General features: G+C 35.0%; 2 protein-coding genes across 2 annotated transcripts; one reads left to right on the forward strand and one right to left on the reverse strand.

Annotated features, from left to right (window-relative positions):
- The first annotated feature begins 5,163 nt into the window (after positions 1 to 5,163).
- Positions 5,164 to 5,904, forward strand: LOC121786671. Its single transcript, XM_042185304.1, has 4 exons — positions 5,164 to 5,242; positions 5,317 to 5,534; positions 5,638 to 5,723; positions 5,817 to 5,904. Exons 1-4 carry the CDS (start codon positions 5,164 to 5,166, stop codon positions 5,902 to 5,904), a joined length of 471 nt encoding a protein of 156 aa, XP_042041238.1.
- Positions 5,905 to 18,058: 12,154 nt separating this feature from the next.
- On the reverse strand, positions 18,059 to 19,537 carry LOC121786485 (protodermal factor 1-like). Its single transcript, XM_042185126.1, has 3 exons — positions 19,385 to 19,537; positions 19,114 to 19,306; positions 18,059 to 18,577 (listed from the first exon to the last, which is right to left on the reverse strand). Exons 1-3 carry the CDS (start codon positions 19,485 to 19,487, stop codon positions 18,256 to 18,258), a joined length of 618 nt encoding a protein of 205 aa, XP_042041060.1. The 5' UTR covers positions 19,488 to 19,537; the 3' UTR covers positions 18,059 to 18,255.
- Positions 19,538 to 20,337: the final 800 nt, after the last annotated feature.

Below are 20,337 nucleotides of genomic sequence, written 5' to 3' on the forward strand. Positions count from 1 at the left end.
TTTAGATTTTTGGATGATAAAATGATACTTTTACATCATAAAATGATACTTTAAAGGGTTACAATGATAGTTTCAAATGATAAAATGATACTTTTGTTTAATAATGATACTTTAAAGGGTTACAATGATAGTTTCAAATGATAAAATGATACTTTTATTTAATAATGATAGTTTTAGATTTAATATAATGATACGTTACAAGCTATGAGAAAACATATAATGATATGCTTGGTGTTTGATGCAATGGAGTTAACTTGCAAAATACACGAATGGATATAACTTGCAGTGTTTGGTCAGAAATAACAGTGCGGAACAATAAGTTCAAAGATTAAACGCTGTAAAACCACTCTCCACTCTCTCCACTCTCTAAACCCTAGATCCCGTTCGCCGCTCGGTAGTCAGCGAAATAATCGACAGCAATCGTCCAAGATTATGGCACCCACCCTCCACCGTTGCTAACACCGAACCGCAACCGGAAACAATGTACGTGACTTCGCTTTAATGATTTTGTAGGCACGAAAACTATAAATTGGAACATCGATAATTGTCGCGACCCATGAAATTCAGACGGGGTTTTATTGTTTTTGGTATAAATGCATGGATTGTGGTATCCGACTGGGTTTTATTGTTTGTTCTGACATTTTTCTGCATTATATGCCTATATGAATGCATTATACTCACGGGTACAACCTTCATGTAACTGCCGTTGGACATTGGAAAAATAGTAAATGCAATAGTTTTATGTTCATTACTTGAATGAATCTGCACATTATGTCACTATTTTTATGCATTACATATCCTATATTATGCATCATGTCACTGTTGTTTTATATTGTCAAAGAGTACATGCAATATTTGTTTGTTCATTACCTGATATAATCTCTGCATTATTTGCCTATATGAATGCATTATGTTCACTGGTAGAAACATCAAGTGACTGCTGTTGCACATTGGTAAAATAGTGAATTCAAGTTTTATGTTTATTAATTGATAGTATCTGTATATAACATCAAGTGACTATTGTTTGATGATTGAGGTATTGTTCTTGCAATCTGAGTCCATTATTTCTGTTGTATTGTTGCATTGTAGTACATTATTGTAGTATGAGTGAAGGCTGAATGTTTATTTTCTAAATGTACATTACTGGATTAATGTTATGCATTATTAGGTTGATGTTGTGCATTATTTAACTATTTCTATGCATTATATACCTGTTTCATGCATCAAGTGTCTGCTGTTGTACATGAGTTAAAGAGTGAATGGAATATTTTTATGTTCATAAGTAGCCTGAATCTGTACATTATGTAGCTATTTCTATGTATTATTTATCATGTTTTATGCATCATTTGACTGTTGTTGTACATGAGTCTAAGAGTGAATGTAATATTTTTATATGTTCATTACTTGAGTGATTCTGTTCATTATTTGGCTATTTGAATGCATTATTTATCCTGTTTTATGCATCACGTGACTGCTGTTGTACATGGGTCAAAGAGGGAATGGAATATTTGTATGTTCATTACTTGACCGGATCTGTACATTATTTAGTTATTTTAGTGCATTATTTATCATGGTTTATGCTTTATGTGACTGTTGTTGGACATGGGACAATGGGTGATTGCAATATTCATGGTGCATTTGTTGATTTATTCTGAACATTATTTGATTATTAAAATGCATTATGTATCAGTTTTCAGGCATTATTTTGATGCTTCTGTACAAGAGTGTATAAGTGAATGCAGTATAACTGTTCACATTATTTTATTCAGTTTGTACATTATGTAACTAATTGTATGTTATTATTCTGTATGTTGTACGGCATCAAAGCAGCTAAGATTGGACATCGATGAGGCGGTCGATGATATACTGCCAGTAGGAATTGCCCAGAAATTCCGAGAGCGATTATCAGAGGCCGGGACTAGTACAGCTCCGGAAGAGACGGAGGATAGGAAACCAAGGGGTAGGAACGTCGACCATCTGTATTGTCGACGAACCCCTACCGAGTTTCTGAATTGTATAAAGAGTTTAACTCCACGGCAGAAGGAAGCCGTCACGGAACTTGTACATGAGTCTATGAGTGAATGCAATATTTGTACATTATTTAGCTATTTCTATGCATTATTTATCATGTTTTATGCCTCATTAGATTGCTGTTGTACATGAGTCTAAGAATGAATGCAATATTTGTATGTTCATTAATTGAGTGGTTCTGTACATTATTTGGTTATTTGAATGCATTATTTATCTTGTTTTATGCATCACGTGGTTGCTGTTGTACATACTAGACCCTAGCCCCGAGGCTTGTTAAACCCTTAGGGAAAACAAGAAACGTGCGCCAAACTTCGAAACACGACACAACTTAAATTAAACGGGTCAGGATAAATATTCATTCCATATTACAAATAATGCATATACAGAAACTAAACTACGCATTATACTATACCAAAATGTACATTATGTATGTCTGTTTTAAAAAATACCTATGCGCTATGCATGTGCAACCCGAGATGAATTACTGCAGCTCGTGTATTTGGACAACTTTTTTAGACTTAGAACATACTACACCCTAGCCCCTAGGCTTGTTAAACCCTTAGGGAAAACAAGAAACGTGCGTAAAACATCGAAACACGGCACAACCTAAATTAAACGGGTACGGATAAATGTTCATTACATACCACAAATAATGCATTAATGAAACTAAACTACGCATTACACTACACAATATGTACATTATGTATATCTGTTTTAAAAAATACCTACGTGTTATGCATGTGCAACCCTAGACGAATTACTCCAGCTCGTGTATTTGGACAACGTTTTTTAGACTTAGAACATACTACACCCTAGCCCCTAGGCTTGTCAAACCCTTAGGGAAAACAAGAAACGTTCGCCAAACAACGACGCACGGCACATGGATGACTACTTCACATGGTTCATGGTTTTGATTTATGGTTTTTTGTTTTCCTTTGGATTTGGCCATCATCCTTGTTATTATTTTGATGTGTAGCTTTGGTATGTTTGTTTTCTCGTTAGTTAGATGGTTAGTACCCGGTCTGTGGGGATACCATAGTAGCTTTGTTAGCTCTTGTGATTTGTATCTCTCGTGTGGACCGAGTCACTTTTGGGCTTGGTTGATGTATGATCTTTTGATGATTTTTGATATAGACAGGTTGGGGGTCAGCCGTAACCCCCCGCCGTGATGGTGTTTGAGGAAAAAAAAACGACACACTGCACAACTTAAATTAAACTGGCCAGGATAAAAGTTCATTACATATCACAAATAATGCTTATAGAATCTAAACTACGCATTATACTATACAAAATATACATTATGTGCAACCCCAGACGAATTACTGCAGCTCGTGTATTTGGACAACATTTTTTAGACTTAGAACATACTACACCCTAGCCCCTAGGCTTGTTAAACCCTTAGGGAAAACAAGAACCGTGCGCCAAACATCGAAACACGACACAACTTAAATTAAACGCGTTAGTATAAATGTTCATTACATATCACAAATAATGCATTACAGAAACTAAACTACGCATTATACTATACAATATGTACATTATGTGTACATTATGTGGATCGACGACCGAGTTCACGTTCACCAGCACTTCAAAGTCCCCGAGTTGAACCATTAAACTCACCAGCGCAACCTCTTCTACCGCTGCGTTCTCTACCTCACCTCCCTCCCGTCGCTCGAGGACTCCGTTTCACCAACCTCTCCGCCGGCAAAAAATCAAACGACATCGTTTTATCGCTCGACGACAATCAGACGATCCACGACGATTTCCATTGTTGAATAAACAATACAGGAACAACGTTTTTTTAGTAATCAATACAGGAACAAATAAAAATGAAAACAAAACACGAATGCTACAAGAACAACGCTTTTTTACGAGAAAAAAAAATCGTAAGAATTTTCTTTCTAATGTCTTCAACAGAGAATGTTTTCAACGGAGAAGAGAGAATTAAAGTTTTGGAGAGGGAAGAAAGATTCGATTAATTCCAGTAGAAAAACCGCTGAGATCTTTTGAGGGAGAAAATCAAGCAACTTACCATAAACTGTAGAAGGCGATGATCACCGTAGGAGAGAGAGAATAAGATTGTCGTGTACAACTACTGACTGCTATATCTCTCAATAAATGGTTATGGGACAAGAAAAATAATAGTGTAGACGTATAAACTGTAAAAAATGATGATCATTGTGGGATAAAGACATTAATATTGGCGTGTAATCTTTGAAGAATATGCAGAAAAGTTTCAACGGATTTTGGAAAAAGATTGATGGAGGAGATCATGGAAGATACCATAACTGAAAATTATTCCTATACCAAAATTAACCTTTTCCTATTATTTTAATAATTTGAATAATCATAATCTGCTTAATTTTCGTCCATAAGATCATCAAAATCGTAGGGCTAGGATTTAGAAGGAAAAAGAACAATAATTAGAAAAAGGAAATGAATACATCCATATATATATGGCATAATATGAGAAAATTTTCACATAAAAGAGTATTTGCCCAATTTTTACTTTGTAGAAAAAGGAACAATTTATTTATCTTCATATCAATGTGATAGTTTAAATAAAATGAATAAAAAAATTTCTGTTAATATACCATAAATGATTGTTATATCTAAAATTTTATTGTGAATCTTTTTTAAAAAACTGTGAATATTCATGTAGAAAATCAATTGCACATTTTAAACAATATAAATAAATAAGAAAATTTGTAATTGTATAATTGTCCACCTATAATTGTTAATAGGGTTAAATTAGTCACAAAAATATGTAATTAATGATGCTATCAATTAAAACTAATTTTATCGTATCCTATTTAAATTTGAAGGGCATTTTGTGTATACAATTTTTGTTAATTTATCTTTATTCTAAAAAGAAATACTTTATTGATAAAGCAGTAGCTAATTTAATCCAAAATTCTTTGACATGATATTAAACAAGTTCCTTAAATCGGTCTTAAATTCTAGAATGTTGTAACCAAATTTGAAATGGTGTCTTCCCCAATAAATGACGGTTTCATTGTAAATCTCCACGTTTTTTACTCCAATTTCCATTTCTGATAAAAAAACACCATAACTGCTCCCCTCCATCAAATACAAATCCCCACTTTCCACCACCGCCGCGACGAAGGAGGAATGAGCTCCGCCTCCACACTGATCGGCTGCGGAATGAGAAACATCACCTCATGCCTCTTCTCTCGCTGTCTACGCTTCGGTAATTTTTAATTTCACTATAAGATGATCGAATTCAATCGCTTACTGTTTCGACTTTGTGTTTGCTTTACACAGAGGAAAAAAAATCCAATTGCATATCGCCGGAAAACTCGAGCGGCAGCATAGTTTTCGACTTCACCGGCCGCCGCCCTGCGAAAATAAGCCCCGAAAATATGGTCCTCGACGAAGAAGATTACCTAGTTTTCCTCTTCAGGGAAGATGGAGCAATTGATCTCGTAAACAGCGGCGACTGCGACGAAGATGAAAATTTAACATATGCTCATATTGTAACGGTACAGTTTAATATTTACCGTTACAATATGAAAAGATTGGAGTAAAATATTTTTATGAGGCTAATTTAGAAATGTTTTTTTTTTGTTTAATTTGTCTTCACAGGGAGAAGAGAAAGAGAGCAAAGATGAATTGGAGAATTGTGATTCTAATATTTCAGATACAAGCTCGGAATCTTTTTCCTTTCCAATGTGAGTCCAAAATTTTTACCAACAAATTATGAAAATTGGTATTTGAATTTTGTATATATGTTTAGTTTTATTTAATTTTATTGAATAATGTAGATTGAAAATTGAGGAATGGATGGGGAGTCCAGTTTACATGCCCAAGCAGGAAAAACAAGGTGTTCGTCTACATTGCTGTAGATTCTAACTTCAAGAAGTAGTATTTTAAAATCTCTCTTTGTTTGATCAGTTTAGATTTGATAATAATCGTTATTCGATATTTATACATTGGAATGAGAATATTGATTTTGTGTTTTTATTATTTACGTTATAATAATCGTTATTCGATATTTAGGTCGTTAGTTTATTTTTAAGTTATTATAGTAAAGATGATCTAAAATCAAATGATCTTAACATGAACTCAAACTCGAATTTTATAATATGAGTCATATGACCTAAAATTGTTTAATGATACTTAATTGCTGACCATTAGATTGACAAATCTCATGGTCGGGATTTGGTATGAATTTTGTATTGAGATCAATTTTTGTATTCATCATTTTCCTATTTTATCATGTTTAAAATATACGCTTCACAATTATAATGATTAAAATAATTATATTAAGGTTATTATTTTGTTCTCAATAAATAAAATATTAAGCAATTATTAATATAATTTTAAATTGTTGAATATACCATTATTATTATTTTATCAATTAAAAATTCTTACTTGACTTGTCTTCTTAAGACAATAGTAATGAATTTAATTATTAAATACAAATTCAAGATTCGAATAACTTTGATATCTATCTGGACTAAATTTAATTAAATAAATATTAATTCGAGATAACAACTTTGATATTTATGGTAATAATATCTTATAAATCACACCGCACTTACTATTGTTTTGTCTCAAGAATTAAAAACCTAGGCACGGTAACTCAGAATTAGTAGAAGAATAAAGAGTTACCGCTGTAAAATATTACTCCCTCCGTTTCATAGTAATAGGGCCGTTTCATAGTAATAGGGTCATTTTGTCATTTTGGTACGTTCCATAGTAATAGAGTTATTTCTCTTTTTAGTAAAAGTAAACACATTTCTCCACACCTCTCTTACCTTCTCTCTTCATCTCTCTACCTTTTCATTTTCCACTTTATTCTTCTTTTACTTAACTCACCTAACACAATTTTTTCTTAATCTCAGTGCCGAAAAGAAATGTCTCCATTACTATGGAACGGAACTCCATTGATATTGCTGTTGTCATAACTACATGCTGCTTACGTCATCATCTCTTCCGATAGCATCTACAGTGTATGATGCTCTTCAACTGATTATCTCTTTCCCTTTTCTATTCCTACTTTCTTTCTATTTGTGTTTTTACCATAGTTTGATTCAATTTAATTAGCCGTATTACTATTGGTGCCGTGTATTGGATATAATTGCTAATGAATTTTAGCAAATTTGATGTTTAGGGTTTTTTTCTTTTTGAATTCTAGTTTTATTTTGTTGAAAATTGATGTGTGGTTTTTCTTTTGTTGTAATTTATGTTTGATGGAAATTTTGGGTAATTGATGTTATCTGTAATTTATCTTTTGCTGAAAACAGGCAAAGCTGAAAGAGAGGGAAGAGGCTAGACAAAAATCTATTGATCGCTTATCAAGAAGAAGATGCAAGTCAGTACCTTTTTCTATCTCCTCTCTTACATACTAGGAGATCTTGTTTATAAACATAGGGTTGTATTATATACTAAACTAGTTTTAAACGATAAACGACAATCACATCATTATAAAATAACGCCGAGTTCAATACAATTTTATTTGTAGTTTATTATAGGAAATTCCGAGATTTAAAAACAATGACATCATTTAGCAGAATTTTAAAATCTGAAGTTCACTATAAGTTTGTTATCAGCTCATTATAATGAACTCCAAGTTATCTTATAATGATGTTGTTCGGTCTTTAAGGTTTAAGACTGGTTTGATATTGACAACAGTCCTATAAATTTATACTTATTTGTTAACCGTGTAGGAAAAAGAACTAGACAAATACAATTCGTCATCGCCATCATGGAACAAAACGATCGAGCCATTTCGAAGGAGATTCTGAACATGTCGAATTCTCCTTCGTACATAAGTATATAGCTACGGTTGACTGTTGTTGTATTATAACTTTTGATTGCAAGTTATAATATATGATCATTTTCGCCACAATTTTTTACTACAACCTTATATAATGGTTTTCATCTCAAACTTCGCCTACACAATGGTGTATCCAAGAATTGATCATGGTAGAGTATGTTTATATAATTACTTTTGATAAAACTGTTGGAGATATAGCTATAAAAAAAACACTAACCGGGCGTAATACAACCCGAGAGAAGACAAATAAAACAGAAACGAAAAATTACAGTGGAAATTCGAAACTGTAAAGATGAACTTAGCCGAGTCGAGGAAGACCTCTTTCCGCAAAACGAGATACGCCCCGGTAGTGTTCTCGGTTTTGGCGTGTCGTCCCCAAAGATAAAACGACTACGTCTCGTTCGTTGCAACACCGCAGTTGGAACGGGCTCCGGCGAACTGGAAGAGGAAGAGGGCAGAGCTTTCGACAGAAAAACAATGCAGAGAGGGGGAGAGAGCTTATGCTATTATGCTTGTGAATGTTGTGTCTAATGCAGTGGAATGGCTAGCCTATTTATAGGCCAAGCCACCATGCAGGGTCAACCAAGCCATGAAGGCTCATTATGGCAGATTCGTAACCGTCGGCGGTTACATGCGTGTGGCAGGAGTGTGCCTTTCGCGTGTGGAGCGTGTGGATTTCTCACGTGGCAACCGTGACTGTGCCACGCTTGACGATGTGTCAAGCCACTTGGATTGCTGACTCGGCGGTGGTCTAAAAAGATTAGTAATGGTCCAGACCCAAGCCCAAAGACCACCCAAAGATGTGCCACTTCTCCAATGTGGGATAATTAACACTAGTTAATTATTCCCTAAGCTCAAACTTCAAGCTTTAATTAAAAGCTAATTATGCCCAACTTTAATCCACTATTTCTCACTCACCGGAAATCGGATTAGAGAAAGTGAATATACTACATTTATCTACGTAAAATGTAGATCGACGCTATATCATTTAATTTCATAAAATTAAATGTCTCGTCACATTTATTGTTTGGTCAAAATCCATTTACCGGGCATATTTAATCCATGATTTTACAATCCCCCACATGAGTGGAAATAGCTAAATGCATATGCATGCAGACACAAACTCAACCCTCGAGAGGTATATAAGCATAAGGATAGGTAGTTGTTGTCTTTTAACCATCCATAGTCGACACCATCGGATACACATGCGGCTTAGTAGCGCGATGCTTTGAACTAATCCGCCACGGCGTGCACCGAGACAATGGTGTTAACGCTTAAACACCTCAACCTCATCCGTTCTTACGTTTTGTGTCCATTGCGGTCTTGGACACCACTTTGGATTCATAAGTGCGTTTTATGAAGCGACCACACTTCGCACTTACATAGGTGATTCTTAGTCAAGTACCTTGCCATACTTGGTCTATTTGAGAACTCCATCTCTTTGATATCCTTAAGAACCATTAAAAGTCATAGACTTATCCTTTACCACTAGGCAAGTTCTCCAACACTCTATTGCTCTTTAGGGAATAGATATAGTTGAGTGTTTCTCATGAACTCTCATAGCTTAGTTTTCCCATTGAACCAAGTTCTTCGGATCTCTAGTCATCATGGTTGGGTTACCACTATGACAATTCTTTAATTTGTGGATTTCAAACTCATTCCCTCTAGCAACTTATTCATTTGATCACGGTTTAACCCTTTAGTTAGCGGATCCGCTAGATTATCTATTGACTTCACATAGTCAATTGTAATCACCCCTGTTGTGATCAAAAGTCTCACGGTGTTATGTCATCGACGAATGTGTCGAGACTTCCCATTGTACAAGCCATTATTCGCCCTTCCAATAGCGGCTTGGCTATCGCAGTGAATCATCACTGGAGGTACAGGTTTAGACCAACATGGAATGTCCTCGAGGAAATTCTTAAGCCACTCGGCTTCCTCACCAGTTTTGTCTAAGCTATGAATTTGGATTCCATGGTTGATCGGGCTATACAAGTCTGTTTCATGGATTTCCACGAGACAGCAGTGCCCCCGATGGTAAAGACATATCCACTAGTGGAAAGTGAGTCTTTATTATCGGATATCCAGTTTGTATCACAGTACCCTTCAAGTACCGGGGGGTATCTTGCAAAATGCAGCCAATGATTTTGAGTATGTTTTAAGTATCTCAAAACCCTTACAAGAGCTTTCCAATGCCCTTTGCTTGGATTACTCGTGTAGCGTGCTAGCTTATTCACGGCGCAAGCAATATCGGGTCTCGTACAATTAGTCAAGTACATAATGCACCAGATAACCTTCGCATAATCTTCTTGTGCGACAGGTTCGCCTTTGTTCTTGCTAAGGTGAACATTTAGCTCTATAGGCGTCTTAGTCGGCGTGCTGTCATAAGCATTGAATCTTTTTGGCACTTTCTCCACATAGTGAGATTGTGTTAAGGTGATTCCCTCGGATGTTCTTAGAATCTTCATTCCAAGAATTACATCGGCTAGACCCATGCCCTTCATGTCAAAATTTCTTTTCAACATGGCTTTAGTTTCGTTAATCATTCGGGTACTACTGCCCATGATTAACATGTCATCAACGTAGAGACATACTATAACATATCAGTTATTAGTATTCTTAATATAGACACACTTGTCACACTCGTTGATTTTAAATCCATTTGATAACATTACATTATCAAATTTTAAGTGCCATTGGAGCGGCGCTTGTTTTAATCCATATAAGGACTTAACTAGTTTGCAGACCTTATTTTCTTGTCCAGGTACTACAAAACCTTCAGGTTGTTCCATATAGATCTCATCCTGGAGTTCACCATTTAGAAACGCAGTTTTTACATCCATTTGGTGAATCTCAAGATTGTGCAATGCAGCAATCGCGAGAAGCACTCTTATAGAAGTGATTCTCGTTACAGGTGAGTACGTATCAAAGAACTCATGTCCTTCCTTTTGTTTAAAACCCTTGACTACTAGTCTGGCTTTATATTTATCAACTGTTCCATCGGCCTTAAATTTCCTTTTAAGGACCCATTTACATCCTAGAGGTTTAGCACCTTCGGGAAGATCAACCAAACCCAAGTGTGGTTTAGCAAAATTGAGTCAATTTCGTTTTGAACAGCTTCTCTCCAAAGCAGCCCGTCTGGGCCTGCATAGGCTACTTTCAAAGACGTTGGTTCTTCATCCAACATGAAGGCAATGTAGTCGGGACCAAAAGATTTTGGTGTTCTAACCCTATTGCCTCGTCTCGTTACTGCTTCATTTGGATCAGGCCTAGCACGCTTGCGAGATTCGGGCTCTTTATCTAATGACTTAGAGCTTGTTATTTCATCCTCAATTCTTGCTTTAGAATTAGATGCTACAATCTCTTGATTTTTACAAGGAAATGTATTTTCAAGAAATACAACATTTCTTGATTCAATTGTTGTTCCAACAGTCACAGTCGATATTTCAGACTTATGAACAACAAATCTATATGCACTACTGTTAAGTGCATATCCAATGAAGATGCAATCAACCGTTTTAGGTCCGATTGTAACGTTTTTGGGTGGAGGAACCATTACCTTTGCCAAACACCCCCACACTTTGAGGTATTTGTAGGATGGCTTCCTTCCTTTCCACAACTCGTAGGGAGTGACATCCTTACCTTTTAATAGAATTTTATTCAAGATATAGTTAGCTGTCAAAACAGCTTCCCCCCACATGTTATGTGGTAATCCTGAACTGAGTAGCAGTGCATTCATCATCTCTTTTAGAGTTCGATTTTTACGTTCTGCAACACCATTAGATTGAGGTGAATATGAAGCAGTTGTTTGATGAATTATACCACTTGCGTTGCATAACTCCTCAAACGGGGCTACATATTCGCCTCCTCTATCGCTTCGAATTGTTTTGATTTTACAACCAAGTTGATTCTCAACTTCGTTCTTATAATTTTTGAACGCTTCTATTGCTTCATCTTTACTTCTTAAAAGATAAATGTAGCAATACCTTATGCAATCATCTATGAAAGTGATAAAGTAATTTTTACCACCTCTAGTTTGCACCATCTTTAAATCACATACATCCGTGTGAATTAATTCAAGGGGTTTTGTGCTTCGTTCAACCGAGTGAAACGACAACTTAGTCATTTTTGCTTCAAGACAAATTTCACATTTATCTTGGGTATCCACTTCATTAGCCTTTAGTAAATCTAAATTCACTAATCTTTTAATGGCTTTTGAATTTACATGTCCCAATCTACAATGCCATAAATTTGAACACTCGGTCAAATAAGAGGAAGTAGATGCTTTATTATTATTAGCCAACGGCTTTGCAACACTGCGAGTTGCTATACTAAGATTGAAAAGGCCATCGGTTACATAACATTTTCCGAGGTATTTTCCAAACTTGTACAATGCAAACCTATCAGACTCAAATACCAGTTTAAACCCCTTATTAACTAGTATTGATCCTGACACTAGGTTCTTGTGGATGTCCGGGACATGTAGCACATCCTTCAAAGTGATAGTGACGCCAAACGTCATCATGAGAATTACGTTGCCAATGCCGAGGACTTCGGAAGATGCTTGATTCTCCATGTTGCTCTTCCTTCCTTCAACAGCAGACATGAGCAGTAGCGCCGGTGTCGATGTACCAGCCACCCTTGTTATCAGCAGGGTTAACTTCTTCAGTGACCACAGCAATGAGGTCGTTTTCATCCCAGTCTTTGAACTCCTTCTCAACGACGTGGGCTGCCGGCTTCTTCTTCTTGCTGCGGCAGTCTTTGGCAAAGTGGCCCGCTTTGCCACATTTGTAGCAGTCGCCTTCAAACTTCTTTGTAGGCTGCTTTTCCTTTCCTTTGTCATTTGGACGATTTGGGCGAGGGCGTTTATTGGAGGGGCCGCCCCGCTCCAATAGGTTGGCTTTTGCATCAAAAGAACCCTTAGCCTTTTGATCGTTTTTTCGCACGTCTGCCTCAATGCACAGCTTCACGATCAAGTCTTCAAAAGTCATCTCCTTTCGCTTGTGCTTGAGGTAGCTTTTGAAGTCCCTCCAGCTAGGTGGAAGCTTCTCAATGGTCGTGCCCGTTGTAAAGTTGTCGGGCAACGCCATTCCTTCGGCAGCAAGTTCATGGATGATCATTTGGAACTCCTGAACTTGTTCCATGACTGGTCTTGTATCGACCATTTTGTAGTCAAGGAACTTAGCTATTACAAACTTCTTATTTCCCGCATTATCACTGCGGTGCTTTCTCTCTAAGTTTTCCCACACTTGCCTAGAGGTGTTTACAACTGAGTATACATTGTACAAACTATCATCTAAAGCATTTAGAATAAAGTTTTTACAAAGGTAATCTCCTCTGCGCCATAAATCATAGTGGGCCATGACCTCGATGTTCGTCTGTTGGTCACTTGGCGCGGGCGGCTCGTCTTCTGTGAGGAAGTTCACGATGCCCAATGTTGTCAAGTAGAACAACATCTTTTGGTGCCACCTCTTGAAGTCCGAACCTCCAAACTTTGGCGGCTTGTCGGTGGGTGGCATCATTCTTGGTGCCATTGGTGCCAGATTGACCCCATGGAAGGAGCCTATCCCGTTGCCCCCGTAGGAGCCAACAATTGGGTTGGGCATAGAACCCCCCAAGTTCGTGTTGGGCATAGTGCCCCCCACATTCGTGTTGATCCCGAAAGATCCAGCACTAGTATTGAGCCCGAAGGCACCAACACTCGATCCATTAAAGGATCCGAAGTAACCACTAAAAGTGGAACCAACCGAACCACCAAAGGTGGAACCAGTGGACGCCCCAAAAGGGTTGTCCCAAACCCATGGGACAGTTGATGAAGCGGCTGGGAAGCCAGGCGGAGAGAGTTTATGCTATTATGCTTGTGAATGTTGTGTCTAATGCAGTGGAATGGCAAGCCACCATGCAGGGTCAACCAAGCCATGAAGGCTCATCATGGCAGATTCGTAACCGTCGGCGGTTACAGGCGTGTGGCAGGCGTGTGCTTTTCGCGTGTGGATTTCTCACGTGGCAGCCGTGACTATGCCACGCTTGACGATGTGTCAAGCCACTTGGATTGCTAACTCGGGGGTGGTCTAAAAAGATTAGTAATGGCCCAGACCCAAGCCCAAAGACCACCCAAAGTCCAAGTCCAAGTCCAAGTCCAAGTCCGAGATCGAGATCGGGCCCGGGCCAGCGGCCCGCGACCGCGACCACGAGCACGAGCGGGCGGGCGCCGGCGGCGGCACGCGTGTGCGCGCATGTGGGCTCTTTCACCCATCTTGATCCACTGTAATTATTAAGTAATATAAAGTCACTTAATTTAAACACATTAAAAGATGTGTCACTTCTCCAATGTGGGATAATTAACACTAGTTAATTATTCCCTAAGGTCAAACTTCAAGCTTTAATTAAAAGCTAATTATGCCCAACTTTAATCCACTATTTCTCACTCACAGGAAATCGGATTAGAGAAAGTGAATATACTACATTTATCTACGTAAAATGTAGATCGACGCTATATCATTTAATTATGTCTTGTCACATTTATTGTTTGGTCAAAATCCATTGACCGAGCATATTTAATCCATGATTTTACAAAAACTATGTTCAAATCTAAATAAATCTGTCTTGTAATAGTTGGCTTCTTCAAATATAAATACATCAAAACTATCAATAGCCTTTTGAAATTAAGGATCAACAACTTCATATTTATCAATTTTAATCTTGTTTAATTGTTATTGATTACCGCATAACTTTCTATTTATGGTTCTTGATTAACCTAAAATTTCAGTTAGCATGAATCACTGAATAAACATTACACCCTCCGTCCTACCTCAAGTGATCAACTTTTCATTTTGGATTGTCACATCTCAAGTGATTGATTTCCTTTTTTAGCTAAAAACAAAACTTCAACCATCTCTTACTTTTATTCCATCTCTCTTGCTTTATTCTCTCTTTCCTATTTTATTATCTCTTTATCTATCTTACTTTTTCCTCTCTCATACTTTACTCTCTCCACTTTAACTCAATGCATATCATTTTCTTAATTCTCGTGCCGAAAAGAAATCCATCACATGAGATAGGACGAAGGGAGTATCTATCATCATTAAGGAGAAAGTAAACATTTCTATCTTTCATCGTCTCCAAAGTCCCTGTTTTAGGGTGTTTTAGGGAACGAATGGAGTATTTAATATTTGCCTCCGTCCCATGTTATTTACACTCTTTTTTAAGTCGTAATGAGAGATCACTTAAAAAGCGAACACTTGATTAACTATAATATTATACTTCCTTCATCCCATCGAAGATAGCCCACTTTTCTTTTTAGTTTGTCTCACCCACAATGACTCATTAGTAAAAGTAGAAACTCATTTATGTCTATTATATTCCATTTTTCTTAGTTTATTCTCTCTACCTAACACATAAAATAAAAATGCATAAAATTTCGTGCCGCCCAAGAAAGGGGTCATCTTCATTGGGACGGAGGAATTACATATTTTATCCATAATAAATTGGCAGTAGGAATTTTATTTATCATTCATAAAATATAAATTATATTTAACATTCATTATTTTATAATTATATTTTATCACTCCATAAATTTTAATATTTTATGCATAATACTTATCGTCTATATCATTAATTTAATTATTAAATTTTATTTATATTTTTTATACATATTCAATTAAATTTATCATCTATATTTAAATTATATCTACCGTCCATTAAATTTAAATTACATTTTATACGACAATGTTTCGGTTCAACCATGGATCTAATCGGTCTGACTAGTTAAACCGTTAACTAATAGCATTGCCATTAACTAAGATGAAAGCCTGTTAACTATGGGTCTTGTATAAGCCCAGTTAACCTTGTGTGGGCCTACTACATTAATTACATCACGACCGACCGATGCATAATGTTGCATTTTTAAATTTATCACTAATTTTAACTGTTCATGAATTGATTTTTCTAATCATAGCGGTACATCATATTAAATGCTTGCGCGCAATAAATAAGTTCCATATTTTATTTAAGAGAAATGATATACATAGACATAATGGCAATACCATAATGGGGTTTAAATGGTAATTGTACATTATATTTATTTTTTAATTAAATTTATTTTATGTATATATACTTTACTACCCTTACATTAGATTGTGTATTAAGAAACCTATTTATGGACATTGCTCTAACTTTGCTCTAACTTAGGCGTACGCTTTTTTTGGCATCAAATTTATGATGAACAATTTTTTTTCTCTCTCCCCCTTTTATTGCATTCATTTAAAGATTTTTCCTTAAAATTAAGTATTGTAAGTTTATTAATTGTATATATTTCGTGTAAATTTGTTTAGAAATAAATAATGCTATAACAAACAAATAATGATGGATTTCTTATCAAACTAGTCTTTACAAATTTTGATTTATATAATTTAATATAAAAATAATTAGCTATAAGAAATTTTAAAAATTTGTCATTTAATTTTAATAAAATGTATAATAAATAATTGTAAGATTTATAACATATGGCAAAAAGATTACTAAAAGTGAATTATAATTTTTAATATTGATAAATTTATCATCTAATTATGATATTTATTAGATGGATTTTCTTATAAAAATAGTCTTTATAAAATATTAAATAGATAAATTAAGAATATGCTATAATTTAATTTTAATTTTTTGCATTCCAAAATTTGAATTTCTTTAAATTCTTAATTTTTTTAATGTCACAACTAGATCAATCAATCACATGTTTTTAAAATTTTAAAAACACGCAATTGTTTATATTATTAATTTTTAATATCAATTAGATATACGATACACTGAAATAAATTAAAATGTGAATAGTAATCTCATCAATTATTTTCATATTAAAAATTTCTAAAATTATATAATCTAATCCTTACTTTGGAAACACTAGTAATAGTAAATATTTTGATATATATATATATATATATATATATATATATATATATATAGTCATTTTTATAATTTAAAAGTTTAATAATTGTTTAATAATAAAATATTTAAATGCAAATATACTATTTCGTTGAACGATAAAACAATGAAATACATGCAATTGTTTTCATATCTTATAATTTAAAATATACTTAGTACTAATAAAATAATTTGATGTGAATGACTATTATTATTTCGTTGGATGATAACACCACGAAATTAAGTATATATATAGTCGTTTATAACTTAAAATTTTAAATAGTATTATTTAATAGTGAAATTTTTAAATATTACTATTAAATAACAAAATATTGCATGTGAATAACTATTATCATTTTATAATATTAGACATCAAGCATTTTTTATGACTTCAAATTTTTGTAACTATTTGATAATAAAATAATTAGATGACAATGACTATTATAATTATAATTTACTTTAATTATTATAATTTAAATTTAGTTATTTTTATGTTTTAGAATTTCAATAATTATTTAATAATAAAATAATTGAATATAAATATTTATTATTATTATTATTATTTTGTAGGATGATCAACAAGAAACTAAGTAATGAAAATAATTGAGATTTTGTTAAAATTTTGACTAATGAACGTGAATCTTGATTGATATGTATTAATTAGACAAGGAGAGTTAATTTGATTAGATTTGACTTCTCTCTCCTAATAAACGGTTATGCATAAATATTAAATTTTCTTTTATTTAAAATAAGGGTATATTAGTCCATATTTAAATTAAGTTTATGTTAAAGTACCTAGGGGCATTATGGCATAGAGACATTATGTCTCTATATCACTACCCTTTATTTAATTAACGCAATCAAAGAATTCATGTACGCTTCAATTTTAGTATACTTTACGATGTGTATAGGCATCGCTTCATTATTGTTATTAAAGATAAATGAAACCATATACTCCCTTTGTCACTTAAAGTTTGTCACATTTTTTCGTTTTCATCCGTCCCACAAAATTCGTCACATTTTACTTTTACTATTTTTTATAGTGGACCCCACATTCTACTAATTTCATTCTCACATTTTATTATAAAATTAATATATAAAAATAGGACTCATATTGTATTAACTTTTTCAACTCACTTTTCTATTACATTTTTTAAAATTCGTGTCTGATCAAAGTGTGACAAAATTTATGGAACGGGGTGAGTAATAGGATCTAGTAATTGTTTCATTTTAGTAGTATCTTCGAATTTTAGCCTTTCCGATTTCTATTCTCCTAAAATATACGAAAATAAATTTGCTTCATCATGGTTTAATTCTGGCTCTTCATTCAGATTCTAGAAAATATATTCCATTGATTCCAAACTATTGAGACATGTCTCTTTGATATGAGAAATAAGAAATAATTGCAAAAAAACCGCTACAAAACATAGCAGTTTAGTAAGTACTCAACAATTCAATAGAAATAAAATAAAATCACAACCAAAATAGTACTACTCCAATATTCAGAGTTTGGGATAGGTTTTGGCCTCATTAGCGAGCTTGAAGAGGCGCGCCTGAGCTGCCGCGGCGTCGCTGGAGGCGAGCGCCGCCGTGAATGCATCCCTGACCTGCGCGGACGTGTAAGGGAACTTGGCATCGATCATGGAATTCAGCAGCGCAGCCGTGCCCTGTCTGCAGATTTCACCGTAACCGTCTGTTCGCGTGTTGGAGAGCGCCTGCAGCAGGTTCATCTTCGCTCCCATCCCGGGAATGTTGCTCACGCCAAACGCGTTCCCCACCGATCCCCACCACCCCCATATCGCACTCGGGTGCTTCTTCCAGTACCTGTTTCCAAGGACGGAGCCAGGAAATTATCTTAGTCACCAAAAATAAATTTGGAGAATTTTGAGTTGTACTTTTCAAAGCACACGATAATAGTGAGATACAGTATGAAGTTACAGTTGAATGTACTCCCTCCGTCCATGATTAAATGTCCCATATATGACTAGTACCGGTTTTAAGAAATTGTTTGACTTTATAATGTGAAGTGGGTAGAAAAATTTAGTCGAATGTGAGACCTACTTTTATATATTGGTTTTATAATAAAATGTGAGTGAAATGCGTTAGTGGAATGTATGGTCCACTTACTAAATATAGTAAAAGTAAAATGAGACATTTATAGACATTTAATGGTGGACGAAGAGAGTATCTAGAATTAAATCATGAGATATAATCTAATATTGACGTTATGGAAGCATGCCAAGATACATTGTAAGAGACTGGGTTTTTTTAAAATAATGCAACATAGTAAGAGATAAGATTAGTCATAAGCTTTAATCACAAGTAAATATGACAACCGAATAGTCTGTAAGCATACTCACGTGCAGGTATAAGGTGGCGAGGTCGGATCAGAAGGTGGTGACGGTACTGCAACACTAGGTGTAGATGGCGGGCTCAATGTGGATCTTGGGGGAGAGTGGTAGTATCCGCTTCCTCCGGGTGATGACGGAGTGGAGGCGTGGCGGCCCCAGTTAGCCGGAGAAGGTGTTGAAGTTGCTGGAGGGGTGTATGAAACTAGAAGCACATGTTATTCATTATGAGGAAACAACATTGTAAATAAAAAAAGAAACCGCATTTGAAATATATACTTACTTGTGTTTGGATCAGAGTAGAAGAAGTTCTTCTGATCCTCAAACTCAAACCCACTCACCACACCAATCAAGGCAAACAGAATCACTAAACGGCGTAGTTGCATTGCTATTAGCTTTGAAGAAGAATACAAGAAGGATAAGGTGTAAGGGAAGGAGGGTGGGAGGGCCATCTATATAAAGGACCAGTTTATACATTGAATCTATTTTATTTTAGTATAGCATTGATTTTTTTGTGTAGATTTAACTAACACACACCTAACTGTCTCAATTTATTGCTCATGTATCTAATTTTTTCTGATTAGCCTATTATCCTCTAAATGAGAGTCCATAAGATTTTGTTAGCTTCTACTACTATACTCTATAGTAATACTTATACTCAAAAGGCGATTCTCTCGCCTAGTGAGTCGCGTTTCCATAAGTAGCCATTAATTAGGCCAACCACAATGGATGAAACTCCCACATTAATTGGCATCCTTACTTTTTACTATTTTTGGCAATGAACCTTACATTCCAGTAACCAATTTCACTAACATTTTATTATAAAAATGATATATAAATGTAGGATTCACGTTCCACTAACTTTTTTCACTCACTTCCACTACATTTCTTAAAACCTGCGTCAATTCAACCAGTACCAATTAATGGGGGACTTGGGGAGTATAAGTGTTTGATTTAGAAATCAATTATCATTGTTAAACTCAGACAAAATGGATCATACTTCATCTCCTCATAACTGAATTTTATGTGAGTAGGTGGTGGATAACTCAAGGCGCTGCTGTAGTAAATGAGAAGAATTATGCAGCTTGCAGCTCTGGCAGTGCCATTTCTCTATTTATTTAAATAACTGTGTGGCTTCAAATACAGCTATTATGCAGACTATTGCAAAACAATTATTGAGTTTTTTTGGGATCATTTATAGTGTTTGAACTGTCTAAGCAAATAATATAATGTATG

The sequence above is a fragment of the Salvia splendens genome, chromosome 22 (assembly GCF_004379255.2).
Source record: "Salvia splendens isolate huo1 chromosome 22, SspV2, whole genome shotgun sequence".
Taxonomy (NCBI): domain Eukaryota; kingdom Viridiplantae; phylum Streptophyta; class Magnoliopsida; order Lamiales; family Lamiaceae; genus Salvia; species Salvia splendens.

Coding starts and splice junctions, on each gene's coding strand:
- LOC121786485 (XM_042185126.1), bottom strand. CDS start 19,487: ATGCAACTACGCCGTTTAGTGATTCTGTTTGCCTTGATTGGTGTGGTG. Junction 19,307..19,384: donor CTACTCTGATCCAAACACAA/GTAAGTATATAT, acceptor ATGTGCTTCTAG/TTTCATACACCCCTCCAGCA. Junction 18,578..19,113: donor TCGCCACCTTATACCTGCAC/GTGAGTATGCTT, acceptor CCTTGGAAACAG/GTACTGGAAGAAGCACCCGA.
- LOC121786671 (XM_042185304.1), top strand. CDS start 5,164: ATGAGCTCCGCCTCCACACTGATCGGCTGCGGAATGAGAAACATCACC. Junction 5,535..5,637: donor CATATGCTCATATTGTAACG/GTACAGTTTAAT, acceptor TTGTCTTCACAG/GGAGAAGAGAAAGAGAGCAA. Junction 5,724..5,816: donor GAATCTTTTTCCTTTCCAAT/GTGAGTCCAAAA, acceptor TGAATAATGTAG/ATTGAAAATTGAGGAATGGA.